This window comes from Suricata suricatta, chromosome X (genome assembly GCF_006229205.1).
Source record: "Suricata suricatta isolate VVHF042 chromosome X, meerkat_22Aug2017_6uvM2_HiC, whole genome shotgun sequence".
Taxonomy (NCBI): Eukaryota; Metazoa; Chordata; class Mammalia; order Carnivora; family Herpestidae; genus Suricata; species Suricata suricatta.
In genome coordinates, this window is record NC_043717.1 from 38,630,386 (window position 1) to 38,647,070 (window position 16,685).

At 46.0% G+C, this 16,685-nt stretch overlaps 1 protein-coding gene across 2 annotated transcripts in view; it reads right to left on the reverse strand.

Annotated features, from left to right (window-relative positions):
* Positions 1 to 16,685, reverse strand: part of SLC9A7 (solute carrier family 9 member A7) — a 137,753-nt gene that overhangs the window by 49,000 nt on the left and 72,068 nt on the right. For both annotated transcript variants that reach the window (XM_029929525.1, XM_029929523.1), the window contains exons 4-7: positions 14,649 to 14,725; positions 11,703 to 11,815; positions 776 to 881; positions 295 to 436 (exon numbers count right to left, since the gene is read on the reverse strand). In XM_029929525.1, the coding sequence (XP_029785385.1) occupies positions 295 to 436; positions 776 to 881; positions 11,703 to 11,815; positions 14,649 to 14,725 (438 nt within the window). The remainder of the gene's footprint in view (positions 1 to 294; positions 437 to 775; positions 882 to 11,702; positions 11,816 to 14,648; positions 14,726 to 16,685) is intronic.

Consider the following 16,685-nt stretch of genomic DNA (forward strand, 5'->3'; position numbering starts at 1 on the left):
GTCAGGGAGAGGGAGGGAGGCAAATCACGAGAGACTCTTGAATACTGAGAACAAACTGAGGACTGATGGGGGAGGGGGAAGGGAAAGGGGGGGTGACGGGCATGAAGGGGGGCACTTGTGGGGATGAGCACTGGGTGTTGTATGGACATGAATTTGACAATAAACTATAAAAGAAAAAAAGTAATTTCTGAAAAAAAAAATTCACTCCTGAAAGAGAGAACCGAGACCTTGTCATGGTGCTTGAGACAGCACACGACCCTACCCGGGCAGGCACGGGGACCACAGAAAGGATATGAGAGCCGTCACGACGCCAGTTACGGCTCCCATGGTAAAAGAGCCACTGAATATACCCAGGAAGATGCCAACTGATTTGAAAAAGGCAGCAGCATCAAAGGCATGAGTGTTGAGCCCAGCCGGCTGATAGGCAACAATAGACCTGGGGTTTGGAAAGAAAAGAAAGTTAAAACGGACTGCACTGCCTTTACACCACGGCACTTAAAAATACCCACAAACACAGGCATCTACACTCTGCCAAGCGCTCCCCGTGGTGTAATTCATCTACTCCACTGTCAGCCCCGTCACATTAGCATCAGCGCTCAGATCGATGCCAAGCAGACAAAGTAACATCACTTTATCAAGCACGCTGATAAAACCTCATTGAGAAAAACGGCCGGTGCGAGCTGTTGAACACTTTTAAGATAAGCCTCTGAATTTGGCCCAGAGCATTCAGGGAGCCTGGGTCTCTCTTCCCTGGAGAAGACATGCTGTTACTTACGAAGACAGGACGATGGCAACGGCATCATTTAGGACGCTTTCTCCAAACAGGAGTGCGTAGAGGTCCACGTCTGCGTGCAGTTCATTAAATATCGCCAGTACGGTCACTAAAAATGGGCACAAAGCATATGAATTCGTTTCAGTTTCTGACTTGAAGCCACCAGTGACAAACGTAGAGAGGCAATTCCTGCCTCTGGTGGGACAGGGAGGTTTGGGACACAGTAAGGGAGTCAAAGATACGTTGTGTATCTATGGCACAAAGGAAAATCACGTTTTGAAAATACTGCTATTACAGAACTTAAAAAACAATAATCATGGTTCCTGTGATCTGGCCCCACTGGTGAGTTGAAATCTCTTTGAAGGCAGAAACCTTATTTCACTGACCACCGGGTTCCCAGAACCCAGGATAGGGTCAGGGCGCAGAGAAGGCTTTAGTAAAGTCTGTGAAATAATGGAAGTCTTCTTTTATGAAAGACCAGACGTCTGTCATAGCTCATAGTCTTCACATGTCTTCGAACTCTAAAAAGCAGCTATTCTCCAGCGGCGCCTACGGGTTGGCTCGGTCGGTTGAGTGTCTGACTTCGGCTCAGGTCATGATCTCACAGTCCGTGGGTTCGAGCCCCACATTGGGCTGTGTGCTGAGAGCTCGGAGCCTGGAGCCTGCTTTGGATTCTGTCTCCCTCTCTCTCTGCCCCTCCCCCACTTATGCTCTGTCTCTCTCTCTCATAAAAACAAATAAACATTAAAAAAAGTATTTTTCAATAACTAAAAAGCAGCTATTCTCCAGATGAATAATTCTCAAACTTTTGGTCTCAGGACTCCCCTATACTCTTAAAAATTAGTGAGGCCCCTAACAACCTTTAGTTCTGTGGGCTATGGGCTATCTATAGTTACTGTATTAAATAAGACAAAAGTTTAAATATTTATGCACCTAAAATTAGTAATAAACCCATCATATGTTACCATACATATTTGTAATGAAAAACAATGACGTTTCCCAAAACAAAACAAAATTAATGAGAAGATGGCCACTGTTCCACAGTTTTTCAGATCTCTTTAATATCGAGATTAAGGGGAGACAGATGGTTCTCTTATCTGTTTCTACGTCCAACCAACAAAGTCAGCAATACATGGTATGTAGCCTCTGGAAAACTCCACAACAGTGCACACTCAGGACAAAATGAAAGTTAAAAAAGACAAATAATGTATTACTATTATTATCAAATCAGTTTGGACCTTACGGACCCCCTGAAAGCATTTCAGAGTTTATCAGCTTTGGCACCACTGACACTTTGCGCTGTCCTGTGCGTTGTCGGATGTTTAGCAGTGTCCTTGGCCTCTTCCCACTAGAGACCAGTATCACTGTATACTCCGCACCAATTGTGAGAACTAAAAATGTCTCCTGAGGGGAAAAAGGGTCCCCGGTGAAGAACCACTCTTGTAGACATATACATGCAGGCAGGCTCCTCAACATTCACACCCAACTACCTTCTGCTTTCTTCTTTTATTTATTTTTTTATTTTAGAGGGTGGGGGAGGGGCGGAGAGAGGGAGCTAGAAGATCTGAAGCAGGCTCTGTGTTGAAAGCAGAGAGCTCGATGCAGGGCTCGAACTCACGAACCTCGAGATCACGCCCTGAGCTGAAATCAGACGTTTAACCAACAGAACCACCCAGGTGCCCCTTATTATTATCTTTTTTATTTGAGAGAGCGAGAGCAAGCGAGCCAGGGAGAGGGGCAAAGGGAGAAAGAGGGAATCCCAAGCCAGCTCCCCACTCAGCATGGGGCCCAATGCTGGGTTTGATCCCATGACCCTGAAATCATAACCTGAGCCGAAATCAAGAGTTGGACACTCAGCTGACTGAGCCACCTAGGTTCTCCTAAATTTATTTTTTAAATCTTTTTTACACCTCATTTACTGCCTGGGCTCCTCACCTGTTTCTTTCTGTCAACTCGTCCCATAATGCTCCACTGTTTTACTCCACTCATTTCTGAATTTTCCAATCCTGGTACATACAGTTCTTTTATAACCTCTATCATGTTCTCAATTTCCTTTAGCTTCTATTGGAATATCAGTAATAGTCTGCTTTGGTACCCGATTTTGCTGATATGACTTTATCATCTGCAACTTTATTATTCAGAGGGGTGAGCCTCTTTTTTTTCTTACAATATGTTTGCATCAAGTTGACCTCAATCTGTTTCTGTTGCCCATTGTTACGTGAGGTGGAAGACCCAGAATCGGTTTCCTCGTTTTCTGGCTCTAGGGCTCCCTCTGCTGGTTTTACACTGAAGTATTGAAAATATGGCCCCTGAGTGTAGCCACCCTCTCAATTTTTTTTTAATGTTTTTTGAGAGAGAGAGGGACAGAGTGCGAACAGGGAAGGAGCAGAGGGAGGCACAGGATCCGAAGTAGGTACCAGGCTTTGAGCTGTTGGCACAGAGCCTGATGCAGGGGCTCGGACCCACAAATGTGAGATCATGACCTGAGCTGAAGTCGGATGCTTGACCGACTGAGCCACCCAGGTGCCCCTCCACCTCCTCAATATTTAACAAAATCTACTTCATCTGTTCTTTTCCTCTATTGGCATCTGAGCTTGTCTTATCCTTTAATGCCCTGTCAAGCAGGGCCTGTGGTCCTAGCAGTTCATTTTTAGGGAATGGTTCTGTCCTTCCAGAGAGATTTTCACTGGGTAGTTTTTGAGAGCGCAGATGGCTGAGGTCTCTTCAGCAGCCTCACGCCTCCACCAGTGTCCTCACCATCATCACCCACAAATCAGAGCCTGTAAAGCACCTCCCAGCCATAATGGCTGTTATCCGATAAGCCTACAAAGTTCTTTACTCCAAGCGGAGACGCCTCCTTTTGAGCGTCAGCATTTGTGGGGAAGTTTTCTGGCAATCCAATTGACCTGCAGGCCTCCTCTTCTCGCCTCTGCTGCCTCCTGCACACCTGCTCTTTGTATCCCTGAATCCCCTGCTGCTGGTGGTTCGACCGTGGCAGAATCCTCAAGGGTTCATGGGCACTCTGTCAGCTAGCTAGAACTCTGGTTTTTCTTTTGCTTTCCTGCCTTCCGCATTTCTTTTAAAAATTGTTTTAATGTTTATTTATTTTTGAGGGAGAGAGAGAGACAGAGAGACAGAGTGCAAGCCAGAGAGGGGCAGAGAGAGAGGGAATCACAGAATGCAAAGACAGGCTCCAGGCTCTGAGCTGTCGACACAGAGCTTGACACAGGGCTCGAACTCACGGACTATGAGATCTTGATCTGAGGTGAAGTTGAACGCTTAACCAACTGAGCCACCAAGGCACCCCTTGCTTTCTCTATTTCTGTTAGGGATTAAGGAAGATTCCAGAAACACACTGTCCCCATCATGCTTTCCTTTTCAAACAAGTTTAATTACTTATAGACAGGAAGCAAGAAGCAATTGGGATATGAAAGATGTTGACTATGTCTGGAGGCTGCCCCAGGAAATGAGGCATCTCCCTGCTCCAAACACTACTCTAACCGTTCAAACAGGGTGCACTGTCAGATGCTGTAGTCCTAGAGGACATGTCATCTTCATAACACAAGACACAAGGTCAATCTCTTTCCTCCACCCTTAAATACAGTTTATCGGGCTACACAACAGGAAAAATATTTAGGAATTTGGCTAAAAACATCTTATTTTCTGGACTATCTATTTATCCATTGCGAGACAGGGAGTTGAGGAAGGGCAGAGGAACAAGGGGAGACAGAACCCCAAGCAGGCTCCGTGCCCGAGCCCGACCCAGCGCTAGGTCTCACAACTGTGAGATCATGTCCTGAGCCCAAATCAAGAGTCGAGACGCTCAACCAATTAACTAAGTCCCCCAGGTGCCCCTCAACTATTTATTGCATGAAAAATCTCTGTGGCTCCTTACAGAAGACCTGTGGTGGATAATTTTATGGGTCAACCTGACTGGGCTGTGGGGACCTCAAGTATTTGATTCAACATTATTCTGGGTTTGTCTGTGAGGTCTGGGATGAGATTAACACTTAAATCAGAAGGCGGAGGAGAGCAGACTGCCCTCCCCAGTGTAGGTGGGCCACACCTCTTCAGCTGAAGGCGGAGCAAGGAAGAATTCAGTCTTGCTGCCTTTCAGCTGGGACAGAAGTCGCTCTTCTGCCTCTGGACTCAGACGGGAGCTACCCCGTTGGCTCCTCTGGTTCTCAGGTCTCTGGACAGCAGGTTTAGGGACTTCTCGGCCTCCACAATTACATGAGCCAGCTCTTTATAACCAATCAATCTATTCTCTCCCTCCCTCCCTCCCTCTCTCTGTCTCTCCACACACACACACACACACACACACACACACACACACCCTATATATTGTTTCTCTGAAAAACCCTAACACAAAACCTTTACTCTAATGGTTTATCACTCTGTGACATAAGAACTATTTCTTTTCTTAAAAAGCTTATTTATTTTGAGAAAGAGAGTGCAGAAGAAGGGCAGAATGACAGGGGGAGAGAGAATCTGAAGCAGGCTCTGCACAGTCAGTGCAGAGCCAGATGCAGGGCTCGATCTCATGAACCCTGAGATCATGACCTGAGCTGAATCAAGAGTCAGACACTTAACCAACTGAGCCACCTAGGCACCCCATGAATTATCTTGTTTTAACCCAATATTAAAGAGAAATTAACAAGCTAATAATAATAACCACAGTTACTAAGGACTTACCATGAAGCAGGACTGGGCTAAACATTGTTTTTGATGTTTATTTTTGAGAGAGAAGAGCAGGAGAGGGGCGGGGAAAGAGAGGGACAGAGGATCCAAAGCAGGCTCTGCGCTGACAAAACAGAGCCCGATGTGGGGCTCGAACTCACAAACTATGAGATCATGACCTGAGCAGAAGCCAGATGCTCAACTGACTGAGCCACCTGGGCATCTCTATGCTAAACATTAAATTGTGTCATTTAGTCCTCGTAAAACCCTACGTGGGTAGTACTATCATTTCCCCTAATTCGGAGATGAGAAAAGGGGCCCTGTCTGATGGGCTGCTTTCTGCTACAGCATCAAAACTCCTAAAGTCTCAGTGGTCGAACCCAAGAGAAGTTTTATCCGTCGCTCCTATGACATGTCCACTGGGGGCTGGCCCCGGAGGCCTCCGGCCACACCAGCCACTCAGAGTCGCAAGACTGGTGGAGGCTGGTCTCGATGAATAGTGCACAGGGCTTGCGGCCCCGGACTTTATCAATCAGGGTCCTGGTAGGAAACAGACAGCACCCTCAAAGTGAGCGACCTGCGGAGTGTTTAATGAAGCGATTGCTTACAGAGTGTGGGCAGACTATGGGAAAAGCGCAAGAGAGAGGACAGTGTGGGCACCTGAAAACAGGGAGCTTTTATAGCCTGCCTCGGCCTGGAGGGTCCAGAGGCGGCGGGACTCTGCCAAACCAGGAGCTGTGCAGAGAGGATCGCCTGACAGGATCCATGTCCTTTGCTCGAGGGACCCCGTCAGCCTGCAGGGAGCCTGCGTCTCCACCCTCCACCAGTCTCCCACTGGCGCTCCCCTGGGGACAAATCCCAGGGGAAACCAGAAGGCCCAGGGACTTTGAAATCTTCCATACAAATCAGCCTCTTGGTACCAAAAGGAGGGTGGAGGAGGGAGGTGAGGAAATCTGCAGGGGGCAAGAGGGTCCATCCTTTGTAGCCACCAACTGGCTGTGAGAGGTTAGCACACAGCAAGGTCCAAAGATTTAGGGAAGTCGGGGGTTTGAGCTCTATGATTTTCAAGAGCCCTTGTGACTTTATTTGTTTTTTAGAATTTTTTTTTCAAGTTTCTTTGAGAGAGAGGGAGAGAGGGAACACACATGAGGAAGGGGCAGAGAGAAAGAGGGAGACAGAGAGAGAAATCCTAAGCAGGCTCCGTACCACCAGCGCAGAGCTTGACTCGGGGCTCAAGCTCATGAACCGCAAAATCACGACCTGAGCCAAAGTCAGATGCTTAACTGACGGAGCCACCCAGATGCCCCATCTTTTGACTTAAACACTATTTTCCTAAAATGCTAGTTACTCGAAGTAAAACAAACAAATATATAGTAAACTCACCTCTAGCTTGCATAATTCATACTAATAGCGATGATCACTTGCACAGCCCTGGTCTGAATTTGGCTGCTCTGCGTTTCAGTCTCTCGTTTTTCCTGCCCATTACTTTATAAAACAAGCAGACCTGTGCACAGCCAAAAGGAACGCACAGCCAAAAGGAACAATGTAGGTGTGGACAGCCAGAAGATGATGGGATGGGGGTGACAGATTGGGCAGGCGACTTCTCAAGGTGGGGAGTAAACAGACTGCTTCCCCATACAGTGGGACCCTTGAAACCAGAGAAAGCAGGGTCACAACAGCTGTTTCTAATGGGACACGGACTGAGGAATTACAATTAATTGACTGAAGACGTCTGGTACAGGCATCTAAAAAGAAGTGGGGAGGGGCGTCTGGGTGGCTCAGTTGGTTAAGTGTCTGACTTCGGCTCAGGTCATGATTTCACAATTTGTGAGTTCGATCTGCGCGTCGGGCTTCTGCTGACAGCTCAGGGCCTAGAGCCTGCCTCAGAGTCTGTGTCTACCTCTCCTCCTCGTGCTCTGTCTCTCAAAAATAAATAAACATTAAAAAAATTTTTTTAATTAGTGGGGAAAAAATAAAAGAGCAGATAGACGAAGAACAGAACATCAAGAACCATAATTTGTCCCTTGGACTAACTTTGCCTGAACACCTCATCTGTGTACTAACGGGCACTTAGCACTTGTGAACACTCAGTACAAAGTGACGAGTACCGTTAAGTACAAAATAGGCTTGACTCAAGAGCCATGGGAGCGAGAAACTGGAGGAGGAAATGGAGAACATGTAGGCAGGTGGCACATTGGACCTGAGCCTCAAAAGACAAGCGAGGGACTGAGCAGCCTGCGTGGTGTGACTAGAAAATTACTGGCACCACCAAGCACTGGTTTGGGAACCTGTGGGTGGGCCTGACTGACTCAAGGGGTGTGAAACGGGAGGAATCCCTTCGTCACGGTCCACAGTGAGGAAGAGCATGCAGCTGCCAGCTGTATGTCCGTTGAAAGTCACAGTCCACACAGGCGGCACACAGCAGCCATGACACGTAACCACAGAAGGGAGATGGCCCTGGGCCACAGGGTAGCTTACGCCACCCCATGCATCTGGCGTCCCCATCAACAGGAAGAGTGAAAGACTGATGTCTGGAGCCAAACAGTGTAATCAGGGACAAGGCCTCGGGTTCCTTCGTATCAGTCGCTATCACAGCCCATCCTGATGCCAGGATTTTTGTTTGATGCACCAGGCATGAGAAGTCAATTTGGTCTTACGGTCCCTCCTAACGCTGCACTCGTGCTTTTCTCTCTTTTACGGCCCAAGTTTTCAAACAACAGATTTTTAGGAAGCTGGTAATTTACAAAACAGTTGACATTTCAGAAAGATTTCCATTAAAAAGCAGTTCAAGTTAATGTCCTGATGTTTACCACGTTTAAAGTTTCAATTTTCTAGAACTTCCATTTATATAAAACCCTTACTGTGCCAATCTTCCCAGGCTGCATAACAATGGGGTATCATGGTAATGCCTTCTGTTATTTTCTTCCACAGTCTGGATACATTAAAGTAAGATAAACAATTAGGACGAGAATCTGAAAAAAATAAGCCTTTCTATCCAACTAAATGAAGTAATACTAATAGGTAGAAAACAATATCCTATTGTTCAGTGTGAAACTAACACAGTAGTTTGTATCACACTAACCTTCCTTTTGCCTATTGGTGATACTAGTGTGAGAAGTTAGTGATAAAGTTAGAGATGAGTATAGTTAGTAATACACTTTCAGAGAGACTCTGCACCTTTCTTAGACTTCTGCAGATTCGCTTTCTCAACAGACACATGTTTGAACACAGTCACAGACATCGTAGTACAAAAAATAACAAAGCTACTTTTTGGAGTGCTCTTTAGAAACATGCTTGAATTAAGTGATGACCTATTATTCATTAAAAAAAAATAAAACATGAGGGGAGCGCCTGGCTGGCTCAGTCGGTAGCGCACGCAACTCTTGATCTCAGGTCATGAGTTCAAGCCCCGTGCTGGGTGTAAAGATCACTAAAAGAAAAAAATAAACTTAGAAAAAACTGGGACAGCAAAACCAAAAGGAGAGATCATTTTTTTTAATGGAGAACACAAAGAAATTTCTGCCTGAGTCACATGTGGGTAGAGGCTGACATGAATAGCAGATGCTATGGCCAGTGCTCGATGCGTGTTTGTTCATTTCCTATTTGCAACAGCCCTGGGAACTAGATAGCAGTACTCCTACTTCATGAATGTGGAAATGGACGCAGAGCAGAGAAAGCATGCCCAGGTCAGCCTGGTCAGTGACTGGCAGGGCTGGAACTCAAACTTCCCCCAGTAACTCCACACCCCACACTCTTTTCCAAAAACCAGGCTGCTTTGACCAGCCAAGTCTTCAATATCAATTTGCTTAGGGCCTGTCATAAATTTTGGGGGTAAGAGAGCTCACTGGTTTTTGGAACAGTGACCTTTATCAGAACCGTACAGCTGTCTGGGGCTCTGCTATGCAATATGGCAGCCGCTGGCAAAGGCAGCTATTTAAGCTGCTTAACATGAAATAAAATTTTAAAATTTGTCCTTCAGTTGCATTACCCCATATTTTAAGTGCTCAACAGCCACATGTGGCTACTGGCTACCATACTGGACTGGGCACTGGACATAGAACATTTCTACCAACGCAATGACCCAGTGGACTCCCACAAACGGTGGTGCGGTTGTGTGCTGGGAGAATCTTAGTATCTTTAAAATCATTGCTGTCCAGAATGTTAGAGGGCCTTTCCACCGCCACTGTTAGGACAGCGCTATCTCTTTCTCCGTAAATTGTTTGCCTACGATGTACTTTCAGTAGTTAACATTATAGGAAGGAATAGCTGTGACTACTTTATGCAAATGGATTTAATTATAGATTCCAACTTGGAGAGGAGAGGCTTTTTGGTTGTTTTTGAGCTACAGAGGAAGGGGGGCATATAAATATTTCCACTTTTAAGAACTGGCTCAACTAACACTTGGAAAATATAAGGTAAGACATTTATTAATAGGAGACAGGTCGCAGTATGCAGTCAGGCAGGAACATGGAGCGAAGGAGTTTACAAATAACATTACATTCACTCTAGGTACCAGAGTGCATTTCCACTAAGAAAAGGTCTTATTTATTTTTTATTTATTTTTAATTTTATTTTAGAGAGAGATTGTGTGGGGGGGGAGGGGCAGAGAGAGAGAGTGAGAGTGGGGGGGGCGGGGAGAGTCCCAAGCAGGCTCCATGCTCAGCACAGAGCCCGACACACGGCTCAGTCCCATGACCCTGGGATCATGACCTGAGCTGAAATCAAGTGTTGGACCCTCAAACGAATGAGCCATACAGACACCCCAAGAAAGGGTCTTATTTAAATAAAATTATATATTTCTGGGGCCCCTGGGTGGCTCAGTCGGTTGAGGGTCTGACTTTGGCTCAGGTCATGATCTCATGGTTTGTGAGTTTGAGCCCCACATCAGGCTCTGCGCTGACAGTTTGGAACCTGGAGCCTGCTTCCAATTCTGTGTATCCTTCTCTCTCTCTCTCTCTCTCTCTCTGCCCCTCCCCTGCTTGTGCATGCATTCATTCATTCATTCATTCATTCATTCATTCTCTCTCTCTGTTTCTCAAGAGTAAATAAATGAACATTGCAATAAAAAGAAATGATGTATTTCCTAAATGAGGGCAAAAGCATGACACTGAGGAAGAAGACAGTCTAAGTGTGGAAAATATGACCAAATTAGACATTCTAAGATGAAAGACAAAAGGAAATAAATACAGGTGGAAGCAACCCAAGTGGATGGATGGGTGGATGCACAAAATGTGGTACAGATGCATAATGGAATATTATTCAGCTTTGAAAAGCAAGTTCCAACCCTCATGTAACAGAGATGACCCGTGAAGACATTCTGCTGCGTGAAACAAGCCAGGCACAAGAAGACACGCGCTGCATGATTCCACTTCTATAAAGTTATCTACGGTAGTCAAAGTCCCAGGGACAGAAAGCAGAACGGTGGTTACCAGGGACTGGAGGAAGGTGGGAATGGGGGAGTCACTGTTTCATGCGTACAGAGTCCCAGCGGTGCAAAACAGAAAAGTTCTCGAGCTTGGTTGCTCATCGATGTGAATATACTTACCACTGCTGAAGTGTACACGCTTAAAAATGGTTAAGTTAGTAAAATTTCTTACATATTTTTTACCACAAGAAAAAAATTAAAAAATCAAAGGGAGGAGGGCCTGGGTGGGTCAGTCAGTTAAGTGTCTGACTCTTGATCTCAGCTCAGGTCATGGTCTTGTGGTTCATGAGTTTGAGTCTCATGCCGGGCTCTGCACTGACAACAGGGAGCCTGCTTGGGATTCTCTCTGTCCCTCTCTCTCTGCCCCTTTCCCCACTCCTACGTCCCTGCCATCAAAATAAATACATTAATTAATTAAAAATTAAGGGGAGCCTGGGTGGCTCAGTTGGTAAGCTTCCAGCTTTGACTCAGGTCTTGGTCTCATGGTTCGTGGGTTCGAGCCCCACATCAGGCTTTGCACTGACAGCTAGCTCAGAGGCTGGAGCCTGCTTTGGATTCCGTATCTCTCTCTGACCCTCCCCTGCTCGTGCCATCTCTCTCTCAAAAAAAAAAAATTAAAAAAAAAATTTTTTTTAATTTAAAAAGGAGGGGGAATGCACACCCTTCTTAGAAAAGCCATTTGTTAGACCACTTCCGGTCTCTTCCTCTACCATCCATGCTAATTCTACAGCGTCTGTGCCGCAACCAGAGTTAAAGACTGCTCTGTAGGTTTTAAGATTGAACTAAGGGAATATCATGGTGACAAGGCCAATCTATGCAAAATACCTGGGTCAGTGGCAGAAATTATTGCTCCGAAGAAGAGACAATCTGTGTAGTAGAACTTATCCGAGAGCTGCCCCACTATCTTCATGAGCTTCACCACTCCGTACATGAGATTCCTGAAGTGAAGGGAAGGTAAACTGTGTCAGAAGAGGAAACGGGAACCCTGCTGAGTAACCTAGCTGATACACGAACCAAGTAGCACCAGAACACTGTATTTCGAGAGCAATTTGTGAAAACACTGAGCAGCCATTGTGGTTGGGCACTTACCAGGAACGTGTGCAAATAACACTCTGGCACCAACGAATGGTGTGTGGTTAACATCAACGTACTGACACATCTGAAGGCTACTTACTCCATTTCTTAAAGTTGTGCTTACTTACAACTATAAAGTGTGGTCCTCAATTAGCGACAATTTTAAGGCACCTTAAGCAGCTGGGTGATGAAAAAGGAAGAGGAAAAATGTTGCATCGCGTGTCACAGATGGCCACAAACCCCACAGGATCCGAAGAGAGTGTATGGAACACCGTGGAGACGAATGCACTGGGCAAAGCTAGAGAGAAGAAACTGGGTAGGCCACAATGGTCCACGTGATCAACCTTCTTAGCCAAGACTGGTTTCCAGAAAGGGAAAAGAAGCCAAACACTCTAAACGTCCTGGTAAAATACCAGTGCACCCATCGACATACGTGGCCTCTTCTTTTTGGCGTGGGTTGGGCAGGCCAGCCCCTGCCCTTCTTGTACTGTGCAGAGAGCAACATGGTCCAAGATAGGCTACCGAGTTAAACATTTCGACTTGGCGACAGCACATTTCCTGCAGGAGCGCTTACAAAATGGGAGGGGTGAGGAGTGCTAGAAGGCATAGCATGTGTTACTAAGTAAGGGTGCGGGCGTATGTGCATGCCTCTGTGTGTGTGTGTGTGTGTGTGTGTGTGTGTGTGTGTGTGGTGACAGCAGCTGCAGTGGTTAGGGGAATAAAAATAACCACAGAATAGACTCATTGTATCCCTACACCTAACACTCTCATAATAATACTCTTGCTGTCATGCCTCGGAACAATGGACCGAGTGAGCTAGGAGTTCAACAACAATTTGCAGCATTGAACCCATCTGAGAACACACAGCTGTGACTTGATGCTTCCCTACTGTGTGCCGGGCACCTCTCCCGACACCTAAACAGTTCAATTTTAATTCCCAGTAAGTCTGTGATGCACATTTCATTTGCCTTTTGTTGCTCATCACTTACCTCTCAGACATTTCCTGAAAACGACAGACACATGCCTCTCCATTTCCTTCTACCACAAGCTCAGACTCGGGCAGTAGGCTGTTCTCTGACAGCTTTTTCCTGTCTTGCCACCAATGCCAGACATAAGCTGTCAGCCTTCCATGGCTTGTCTCACTCAAAAAGGACAAAGTCCAAGCCCCTTCTATTCTGGTGACAGAAAAGGCCCTTGCCTTAGATCTCCAACTTTCTGACTAAGGTTTAAAAAATTAAGTAAGGTCCACACGGTATTCAGATTTCCTTAGCTTTTACCTGACATCCCTTTTCTGTCCCAGGATCCTATCCAGGCTACCACATGACACGTAGCCCTCACGTCTCTTCAGCCTCCTCCTGGCTGTGACAATCTCCCAGGTTTTGTGTAGTTTTTGATGACCTTGGCAGTTTTGAGGAACACTGTCAGCTGCTCTGTAGAAGGGCCCTCAGCTGGGACTTGGACTTTTTCTCATGACCCAACTGAGGTAGTGTGTTTTGGGGAGGGGGGAGGTACAGCGCCGCTGTCATCACAAACATCAATGGGGCAGAGTAGTGGTGTGATCTGCCCCTACTGCTGACGACCTGGATCATCGGGCTGAGGGGGTGGTGGTCAGGGTCCTCACTGCAAAGCTATGCCTTCTTCTTCCTTCCCTGTCCCCTCGTACTCTGCGGAAGGAGGTCACTGCGCACGGCCTGCAACCTGGCCTCCTGTACTCTGTGGAAAGAAGTCACTGCACATGGCCTTACAATCAGAGCAGGAGAGGAGGTAAGTTCCTTCTCCCTCAGGGCGGTGGGGGGTGGGTATCGACGTACACTGTCTGGAACTCTCCCCCATCTATTTATCTGCCAAATCATCTACTAACATCAGTAGAGACTCAGAGGTTTGCTTCATAGGACAATGTTATTTTGTTTTTCTGTGGCCATTGGTCTTAGGGGAACTTTCAGGTTGGCTCTGTGTCTCTTTGACATGCTACAAATCCTTCTGTGTGTGTGTGTGTGTGTGTGTGTGTGTGTGTGTCTATGTTTTCTGGGCACTTCCTTGCTGTTTTGGCGCTGTGATATGCCCCGTTCTTATCTTGTGTATTTGCGGCCCCGGCCCTAAAATCTGCCTTTTCTCCAAGGCACCCTGCTTCTTTTTATTGGAGGATGTTATCAGGAACCAAGATCTGGGGACTAGGTGTAATTTTATTTCATTTTAAGTAATCCTGATTGTCACTTAGCAACAGGTGACTAACAGGTACCACACTGCACAGTGTAGCTCTAGATCTTAACTGTCATCATCGTAAACATCAAAGTCCTGGGCTCTGCTGGTTGTCAGGGGCAGGGGGAGGAAATGGGGAGACATTGCTCAAAGGGAACAAACTTCTGGTTAGACGATTATCAGGTTTGGGGATCTTAGGTACAACACGGTGATTATAGCTAATAATACTGTATCATGTACTTGAATTTTGCTAAGAGAGTAGGTCTCACATGTTCTCATCACAGGAAAGAAATGGCAACGACGAGACAGGATGCAGGTGGTAATGACTGTGCAATTTCTAACTGTATCAAATCCACACTCTGTCCACTTGAAGCTCCCAGCATGTAATGTGTCAATTATATCTCCGTACAGCTGGGGAAACAGCGGCTCTGTGGACCCATGTGGCTCTCATCTCTTTGGAAACCGTGTTCACTTGGTTAATGACAAAGAGTGACTTACCCAATAATGAAGCAGGAAACTGCAGTCCCCAAGAAAGCGTACGCCAGAATAGACCCGAGATTTCTGAAGAAGTGTCTCTGAAGGAAACAGAAGGCAGGAATCATGCTGTGATTTTTGATTCTGAGCATAAGACACACAATAAAAGTCTTTTGAAAAGGAGACTTGATGTACTGCCTCCATTATCACAAGTAAGAAGTGAAATTACTCCTGAATAAAGCTATTTAGCTATAAGTGCTGTGGCTTTACAATATCCCTTGTGCCACTCATCACTGTGGAAGCAAGCAAGGGCTTGGTAAATTTCAAACAAAAGCCCTCTGATTATATTAAAGTACAGTGAGAGAGAGAAAGTGTATGTGAGGGAGTGTGTGTGTGTGTGTGTGTGTGTAAGTAGACCAATCATCTTCACAGATTTAACCCAAACTATTTACTCTGTTCCTCTAGTGACTCAGCTGGTCACTTCCGGTTGCGGTGTACCTTAGATCATTACAGATACAAGTTTGAAACTCATTAAGTATGAAAGTGCCATCTAAGGAGCTTTCTGCTTCATTCAGTATCAGAAAACAGTGTCCTCAGTATCTGCCTCATGGCATCGGAAATGTCTCCTGATAGTCTTCTGGATTTATCTTTGGAGCCTGGGAAAGAGGGCCAATAAAGATCGAAGTGGAGAATTGAAAAATAAATAGGTAGTTCTGTTTCAGCTGGGCTTGTTCATAAGTTTATATATGTGTGTCTAAGTGTATAGGCTTATACCAATGTAAGATCTAGCAATTATTTGGAAAGCAATGGCAAAATTGCAATGCTCTCAATGCTTCTGCACATTTACTGGTTACCTTAACACACACACACACACACACACACACACACACACACACACACACACACACAGAAGGCTTTACTTCTAAGTCGCTAGGCCTGTGGGATATTTTGATGAGGAAAATCCCTGTTCCTGGGGTTCTTAGGAGCCTGAGCCATGGTTCTGACCCCTCAAGGCATATGCTGCTCTCCTCGGACAATCACAACTATTTAACAAAACCAAACAAGACACCCCCAAACACCCGAATACAATAGGGGCCAAGAATACTTCATCTAAGAATTTTATTTTTTTGTTTTGTTGTATTTATTTTTGATACAGAGAGAGACAGAGCACGAGAGGGGGAGGGGCAGAGAGAGAAGGAGACACAGAATCAGAAGCAGGCTCCAGGCTCTGAGCTAGCTGTCAGCACAGAGCCTGATGCGGGGCTCAAACCCACAAACGTGAGATCTGACCTGAGCCAAAGCCTGACGCTTAACCAACTGAGCCACTGGGTACCCCACCAGGGACAGATTCCAATCCCACAATTGCCTTTCCTTGCCACTCAGCTTTTGGGTAACCATCCCTAGCATTAATCTGAATATGTTAAGTAAATTCAGATTCATGACATTTGCCCAAAGGAAACATGAGGAATATAAAATCTGACACCCCAAACACACCCGTGACATATTCTAAAATCTCACACACACACACACACACACACACACACACACACACACACACACACAAATTACCAACTGCTGTTCATATTTGCTGATATGAACTGGCATACAGGCTACTTATTTGTGCACCATTACACCTGTCCTTAAGTATCTGCCTCACAGCTTCCAAAGTACCTTCACACAGAGTAGCCCATCCAGTTGTTACAATTAGGCTACTGTGACAGTGTCCTGTGGACCACTGTAGATGCGTGATGTCTACGGGCTCACAGGTGTGGTGTGAGCCGCCTGGAGTCACGAATTCACCAAACTGCGGCCCCCGGACCAGAGGGCGGGTCTTCTGAGCACAGGGCTTCGCGCTCTCACTGCAGAAGCTTCCCTTCCTGGTTCCCACCACATCCGCTTAAAGAAAGGACAACACCTCCCAGCCCTAGGACCGGATTCTAGAGGAATCCTATGTATTTAGCCTTCATCTCATTTGGCCAGTCATGTGTGGTTCCCCACGGCCAGGTCAGAATCGAAGCTAATTCCAATGATAATTTTTTTCAGGTTAGAAAACAAAAAAAT